Below are 8,133 nucleotides of genomic sequence, written 5' to 3'. Positions count from 1 at the left end.
CGAAAGTGAAACTTAAAATCTTTCGTGCGCATTAACATAATAAAGGCGCGCGCTCCTGTTTTCATTTAGTTTGAAATTAACCGACCGTCTTGTTGTTCAGTTTTTCATACCGTGTTCTTCTCATCTCTTAACGCACTTTTTTTTCTTTTTCCGGTTTCTGAGGCATAAACACAGAGCTTAGAACCGGCTGATTTTTCGGGCCAGTTTCTTATAAATAGCACCACAGTCATGGTCGACAGCAGACTGTAAGGCCCACAGTCAGCAAAATGAGACGAGGCATTGGCTCGTCTCATTTTGCTGTTCCAGAAACGCGCGTAATTACAACAACAATATGCGTGCGCCCACGCCACAGATTAATGTAGCCACAGTTATGAAAGTGCAAACATATCTGTTAGATCGCAGATGAGACTAAAAGTTGGAATAATTTTATTTAGGCGCAGATATGATCACCCAAACTAAACACTAGCCGCACATGAACGACGATGAATGACTGGTTTTAGGTTTCAGAGAGACGTGAGGGGTGCTTCCCAAAGTCTGAGCTGCACAGTCATGTTGGTCACCGCGATCGCTGCAGAAGAACTAAACTGCTGTGAAGCAAATAATTACACCGAGCTTGGAATCACCTGCCGGTGATACGGCTGTTTTTAGTTCTTCATAACCAGAATTTGAATTAATGTAACTTGCATTTGAAGTGTATCAGCTGAGGGGCACGGCCTGAGCTCACAAGCTTTTTATGTCAATTCATTTCTAGAGGAAACCGGAGGTCGCTGTGTTAAAGCTGTTCTTTCTGAAATCAGCTCAAATCAGCAGTTCATGCGCACTCGCCGCATCTTCTTTAGCTTTTTTCTCTCAAACAGGACCGGGCAGCTGAACCTGCAGCAGAGCAAGTGTGATTTATTTTAACCTCACCTCAGGTGTCTGCAACCACAAAGTTCCCGATATACATGGGTTTTTTGTGTGTTGTTTTTGTTGTTTTTAAACACCCGGGGCTTAGCCCTAAAGCAGGGGTGTCAAACCCAAATGCACAGGGGGCCAAAACTCAAGGCACACTTTAGGTCGCGGGCCAAACAAGATAAACATTTATTGAACACACTAAAACAATGTTTTTTTTAAACATAAATATGAATAAAAACAGACAGGAATATTATTCCAGAATAAATAAACTTAAAAAAAACTTTTAATATTTTGCTCTTCATAAAAATATATCCTGTCAAAATTATGCAAGTTAGAAATAACCCCAGAAAAAAATTAATGAAAGCATACACAAGGTTGGAGCCGCATGTAGACGGAGCTGGGCATTGCTTCAGGAATGGAACTAATAAACTGTGCGGGCCATTCAGGGTTGTACTTTGCCTCGAGTTTACCATTACACTGCAGCTCCATCTGAATCTGCACAGGTGCAGTTTCCACGTAAATGGGTTGCGAAGCAGCTCGAAATTCTCTTTTTGTGCTTTAAAGTAGTGATGGGATTTTTGGCGCTTTTTAGAGAACCGGCTCTTTCGGCTCGACTTACAAAGAGCCGGCTTTTTTGGCTCCCAACCGGCTCTTCGGGTTGTTTTGTTGCTTTAATTAATTTATTATTAACAACAATATAAAATTATGCACAAAAGGAATTACTAATGCAAAAAAGAAGTGGTTTTATTTATATATGTTTATACATAAATATATGTGGTGGCCCCTAGAGACAAAACACGTACAAACTCCAAAACACATTTCTAGCGTTAACTGAACTTCCAAAGCAGAGCTACCTAGATCACTTAAATTACACAATTGAAAGCATATGTGTATTGTTTGTGTATTTATACACAAGCACTCATATATATTCAAATAATTCAAAAAAATGTTCATTTACCTGTTACTACCACACACCAAATCCGGTCGTTGGTACTTGCTGGCTTGTGTAGCCTCTAGGTAACAAAAGCTCAACACTGCGCCCTAGCATCCTGGAGCACTTCTGTTGTGTTTTGTATGTGTTTTGGAGTTTTTACGTGCTTTGTCTGTAGGGGCCACCATAAATAGACATTTATTTATTCACTCCACATAAAATGTAATAAATAAATCATATGATACAAAAACCAACTAGTCACAGTTCAACTTTTAACTATTTAAATTTTCAGCTTTTTCCTTTTAAACAAATTTCAAGTGAAACGACACAAAACACTGCAAACCACAACACAATTAAGTATAAATTATAATATGAAAACAAAAAGAAGATGAATATTCTCTGTCTGAATCCTTTATCATCTGCAACTGAAAATAGTTGTGGATGATTACTATACCTCTCTAATGTGACGTTGTTGTCCCTGGCTCTCTTTCTCTCTCTCTCCCTCCCGCTCTGTTCCTGTGCTACTGAGTGTAACTACCCCCCCCCCCCCCCCCCCTCCCCCCTCATCCCAGAGCAAAGCACAAGGCTCGCGTGCGGAGTGAAGCGGAAAAAAGTGCGAGAGGGTGAGAGAAAGAAAAAAAAAGAAAAACATGGCTCGCCATAAGCAGCCGGCTCGCGTCGTTCACGTCAAAGATCCGGCTCTAAGAGCCATTTCGTTCCCGACTGACACATCACTACTTCAAAGTCCCCAAAGCGCCGCAAACTCAGTGCGCAGTGCGCTCAGTTTATCAGCAAAGTGCGCCGACTTGGTTCAACATTACTTGGCAACAGAGAAAGTGAGGCAGGTTGCACTGGTGCATTTGTGACAGCTTCACTTGAAATGCCTTCACCGCATCATACATGCCATATCCATGAACTGACAGGTTTCCTTGCTGAGCTCAAAAACTCGATTGAGAACTTTTATCCCAACTCAGCCAGCGGACCTCTGTATGATGAGGAATGTCGGCAAACTCTGAATCTATTTCCCACATAAAAGACTGAAACTGACGGTGATTTAAACCGTTAGCTCAGATAAAATTTGCGGTTTGGGTTATGGTGATAATTACATGCTCCTAACCCCTGATTTGTCTATCTCCTCTGCTGCCAACGCAATTAAACTTGCTTTCACAACAGCTTCACTTTGTGATTTTGCTCTGGTGACAAACGTCTGCTGAAATGTCAGATTCTTCTTTAGCTCTTCTCCTTTCTGTAGTTTCTGCATTTAGGTTTTTCAGCTTATCCTGATGTTTTGTCTTGCAGTGCCGTCTTAAATTAAATTCCTTAATTACAGCCACTTTAGCTCCACTAATAAGGCACACGGGTTTACCAGCATGTCTGTAAACATATATTCAGTCTCCCACTGGCACTGAAAGGCTCTGCTTTCAGAATCAACTTTTCTCTCCACCATTGTGAGCGGCTAGCTTCACAATAACAGAAGTTTGACTTGATTGAGCGGGAATGTTCCCAGTTAGCCTAGCGTTCGAAAAGGAGGCTGCAGCGCTGCATTATGGGATCTGTAGTTTGTGTGTTATTAGCACCTGGCCATCGCCGGGCCATGCATAACAATAACAAGTTTGACACATGTGCCCACATGTTGAAGATTTATTAGGCTGTGTTTTGAGTTTTGGTCGAAAAAGAATAATATATATATCACATATGCAGGACACCGTAAACTAGTTTTTTAATTAAGCAGCAAGGCAGAACAAAGTCAGGGCTGTATCAAGACACGAGGACTAAACCCCAATTCAACCAGACCCAGAACTGATCCGGAATTAAAACAGGACTACAACAGTTCAAACATGTCTGTCTCACCTGCTCTTGTTCCCTCTCTGCTCCTCTCTCTCCCTCTTTGTGCTGACAATCAAGCCAAACACCAACATCATCAAATATACAGTTTACATACTCTTCAGGTAAAAACACAAACACTTTAATTGTAAAACATCAAATCAGACTAAAAATTTAGATATTTAGATAATGGAGGTCCACAGGTCTTTTCCTGGTGTCTTGGTTGATATCTCTTGATTTTCCCATGCCATGGCTTAAGCCCAGTAAGCCCCCCCACCTCAGCTCCACCAATGCTGGTGACAAAGCTTTCATTTATGGACCAAAAGCAATAATTAAGAGATGTGTTAGACGAGCCTGGACAAGAATTATTCATTCTGAGGCAAATGACAGCGTTGTGGAGGATGTAAGCGGGCTGAGCGCAACGAACAGTTTAAAGGTGACAAACCAGTTTTGTCTTTTGCTTCGGAACAAACAGAGGTTTCAATGTCAGTTAAAATTTATCCCAGGGTTAAAATCAAATTTGCGCTCATGCCTCGTGGAGCTGACGACACAGTGAAAATGTTTAACTTTTATAGACTGTAAAACACATTGTAGTTCCACTTATTTTATAATTTTTCAGGTCTAATTTTAGTTAGTATGCATGGATGCAGAGGTTAAATATGTGCCATGAACTTCCACATTTTTCTCCCACAGCTAAGAGGAAGGATGTGATTAAGAGAGCCTGGAGTCTGTTTGGAAAGCAACTTCTTCTTCTGATCTTTTGTTTGTTTTTGTTTTGTTTCTACAAAAACTTGAGAACACAAATCTAGGATTTATATTCACAGTCTGGTGGAAAGAATACTTTGCAACACTTGCTTACTAAATGAGAGAATGTGACTCTTTCATATGGTTATTGAAAAACTGTGAAGCTGAGTGCATAAAAGTGTTTTTCATTGTTATTTTTATGCATTTACCAAACTAATACCTTACATACTGTGAAACATTGCTTTCACATTCACCATTAGGTGCATCTACACACTTCCGACACAGTCACATAAACATTAACTTCTTTTTGATGCTGCATTTTGTTTGATGGTGTTATGTTCTGGTCATCAATGAAAGCTCTCAGAAAACCCCTGGCACCTTTGTGTCTGGGCTAACATTTATCTAAAGCTTCAAAGTTAGTACAAAGTTATGTTGTACCAAACAGCAAGCATCAAAGTGTATCATCTAATTGTAACCTACGGTCTTCTGTTTTTTGTGCACGCAAATAAATCACACGTGCAATTTTCTTCTTCTGTATTGTCTGTTTTATTATTTTCCTTTAGCACATCACAGTCATATTTACTCTTACCAACAAGAAAAGGTTTTGCAAGTAACCATTAAAACTTTACTTACCCTACTCTTTAAATCTTTAGTAGGTTTTTTAAAAATCCAAAGAATTCACCTAAAATTCCTGTGAGTTTGGTTATCTTAATTAGAAGCCCTCACTCTGGGTTTGTGACTAAGCAAAACTTTGTGCAGCTTTGTGCTGAGCAGACATGATTCACTTTCCAGCGTCGGTTGTGGGTGTGTTCGGGGATTTCTACACATCCCTTCATAACTGAAAAGCTTATGAAAGGATCACAGATGTACACATAGTGTGGTACATTTGTTATTTTTTTGCATATTTGTCGCAGTAAAAAAGTTTCAGATGAAAAACATTTTATGTTAGAACACCCAATGAATCCAAGGTCCACAACTGATGATGCGTCTTAAAAAATATTTAATACTTTAAATTAGAGATGGCACAATACCACTTTTTTATGTCCGATACCGATATCATAAATTTGGATATCTGCCGATACCGATCAGAATCCGATATAGTGTGTTTTAATCAATAAAACTGTTTTTTAAATATCTTGCTGCATTTTGTATAAGTTCATACTCAAGTTTAAATAAACAACAACACTAAAGCTATTCTGTCATACCTGTATGCAAAAAATACAACAAAATATTTCATAGTTCAGCAAAACTGATCAATCTTATAAACTTAAACCTGCTCCATCCTTCCTATTCTGGTATTTTAAAGAGTAAGCAACCTAACCAATAGGGTTCTAAAACTCCCAGCAAAAAAAAAAAAAAAAATAGGGAACCACCCTCCACCTCATGATGCTTACTCGACGTAATAAACTTTAATTTGATGCAGTGTGAAAAAAATGCACAGAAATAAATTATTTTTCAAGAATAATTAAATAGATTCAATATCTTTTTTCAACAGAACTGCAGACTGCACAGATGGTATCTTCCCAAAGGAAAAAGTACTGTAACGTTCACAAGAACCAGACGGTCGGGGTCTCAGTTTGTCCGTTTATTTGGCACATAAGCCAGCGGGTTGTTAACTCAGGGGGAAGCGCTCTCGAACTACACCTCTCTTCAGCCTGGCACACACACAGAACAACCAGGTCCCACCCACCCCTTCCTGTACACCACAACCAAACATGAATCTTAAAGGAACAACAACAGTGTGCAGAGATCACCAACATGTCACTGTACAATAACACTTAACCATCGTTACACTGCCCCCCCAGCAATAAGTTCCTCGTCCCCGAGGGAACGACACAGTCTCTGAGGCGGGGTGGTAGCCTACGTTCCCTCCTTGACCTCCTGAGCCCCTGAGGTGGACGCGGAGCTTCGGGGCTTTGGGGTGGAGAGTCCGAGGGAGGGGAACGCAGCCCCGGTCGGGGGTCCCTCTGAGCAGGGTCACGGACGCTCTGTACACGTCCCTCTGGAAAGGAGGGGAGGGACTGCCCTCTGTAGGGGGCCATCCGGTCTCTGTGCAGCGCTACTATCCTCCCCCTAGGAGGCAACTGCACCCTGTAAACAACCTCCCCTACTCGCTCTAGGACGCTGCAAGGCCCCACCCAGCTGCTATCCAGTTTAGGACACCATCCCTTCTTCCTCTTTGGGCTGTAGACCCACACCAGCTCCCCAGCATGGAAGTGCCTCCCCTTAGTGGTGATGTCGTAATTCCTCTTTTGGCGCAGGCCTGCCTTCGCCAGCTGCTCTCGGGCGTAGGAATGTGCAGAATCCAGCCGGTCCTGCAGCTTCCTTGCGTAGTCCCGGCCCGGTGGTGCCTCTGGCGCGTCCGGGGGCTTCCCAAAAGCCAACTCTGCAGGAGTTCTCAGCTCTCTCCCTAACATGAGCAGGGCAGGCGTACATTGGGTGGAGTCCTGTACTGCCGACCTGTAGGCCATGAGGGTAAGGGGAAGATGGTAATCCCAGTCCCGTTGGTGTTCTGAGGTAAGGATGGCTAGCTGCTGGGCCAGCGTCCTGTTAAACCTTTCCACCAGCCCATCGCTTTGGGGGTGAAGTGGGGTGGTGCGGGTTTTCTTAGTCCCAAGGCGTTCACACATGGCAGCAAATACCTTGGACTCAAAGTTACGCCCCTGGTCACTGTGGAGGGTCTCTGCTGTTCCAAAGCGGCTGAACATCCCCTCCACTAATACATCAGCGACCGTCTCAGCCTCCTGATCTGGGATGGCGTATGCTTCCGGCCACTTGGTAAAATAGTCCATGGCCACAAGAACATAGCGGTTTCCTCTGTCTGTGCGAGGAAATGGGCCCATGACGTCCACAGCTACTCGCTCCATTGGGGCTCCTGCTGGTTGCTGCTGAAGCTGAGCCCGGGACTGGTCCTGTGGCCCTTTGTGTGAGGAACATGCATCACAGCTGCGGCAAAAGTCCTCCACGTCCCTCCGCTGTTGACCCCAGTAATAGCCCTGGCGGAGGCGGCGGAGAGTCTTGGAGACCCCAAAGTGGCCGGAGCCAGTGCTCCCATGGCAGGCTTCCAGCACAGCTGACCTCAGCGACCTTGGCACCACAACCTGCCACCTCTCCTCCCCCGTGGCAGGATCCTTCCAGGCACGCTCCAACACCCCCTCCTTCAGCCTGAGAGCTGCAAACTTGGCCCATAGCCCCCTGGTACAGATGGAAAACCCAGTGACCTCATCCCAAAGGGGTTGCTCCCCCTTCTCCAGCCACTGCAGGACCGGCAGCAGGTCCGTGTCTTGTTCCTGCCGTGCCCTCCACTCCGCTGCATCCACCATCAGAAGAGCCCTGCAGGCGAGCTGTGCTGCTCCGTCTATTGTCGTGAGTTCCCGCTCTATTTCCTCTCGCTTCTCACAGTAACGGCAGCCAGCTGCAGCACATGGGCGACGAGAGAGGGCGTCTGCGTTAGAATGGTGCGTCCCTGCTCTGTACTCCACAGTGAAATTGAAGGCTTGGAGCTCCTCCAGCCAGCGAGCCACCTGTCCCTCTGGCTCCCTGAAAGACATCAGCCACTGAAGGGCAGCATGATCAGTTCTGATAACAAATGCTGTGCCGCACAGGTAGTACTTAAAGTGTCTCACCCCCGCCACCACAGCCAACAGCTCTCGTCGTGTGACACAGTAGCGCCGCTCACTCCTGTTCAGGACCCGGCTGAAGTACGCCACCACCTTCTCCCCTTCCGGCCCAACCTGCGA

The 8,133-nt window shown here is 44.4% G+C and overlaps 1 protein-coding gene and 1 long non-coding RNA gene across 5 annotated transcripts in view; one reads left to right on the top strand and one right to left on the bottom strand.

Annotated features, from left to right (window-relative positions):
* LOC143415112 (uncharacterized) overlaps positions 1-5,088 on the bottom strand; it is a 13,857-nt gene extending 8,769 nt beyond the window's left edge. For both annotated transcript variants that reach the window (XR_013095727.1, XR_013095728.1), the window contains exon 1: positions 5,027-5,088. This is a non-coding gene — a long non-coding RNA (uncharacterized LOC143415112). The remainder of the gene's footprint in view (positions 1-5,026) is intronic.
* The window catches only part of LOC101484144 (cyclin-dependent kinase 4 inhibitor B), an 11,994-nt gene extending 6,220 nt beyond the window's left edge, over positions 1-5,774 (top strand). For all 3 annotated transcript variants that reach the window (XR_001342149.4, XR_013095726.1, XM_024798705.2), the window contains exon 4: positions 4,343-5,774. Coding sequence is in view for 1 of the 3 variants with exons in the window: in XM_024798705.2 (XP_024654473.2) it covers positions 4,343-4,346 (4 nt within the window). In the remaining 2 variants the exon portion in view is untranslated. The remainder of the gene's footprint in view (positions 1-4,342) is intronic.
* Positions 5,775-8,133: the final 2,359 nt, after the last annotated feature.

This window comes from Maylandia zebra, linkage group LG23 (genome assembly GCF_041146795.1).
Source record: "Maylandia zebra isolate NMK-2024a linkage group LG23, Mzebra_GT3a, whole genome shotgun sequence".
NCBI lineage: Eukaryota > Metazoa > Chordata > Actinopteri > Cichliformes > Cichlidae > Maylandia > Maylandia zebra.
This window is presented reverse-complemented; position numbering and strand designations above follow the sequence as displayed.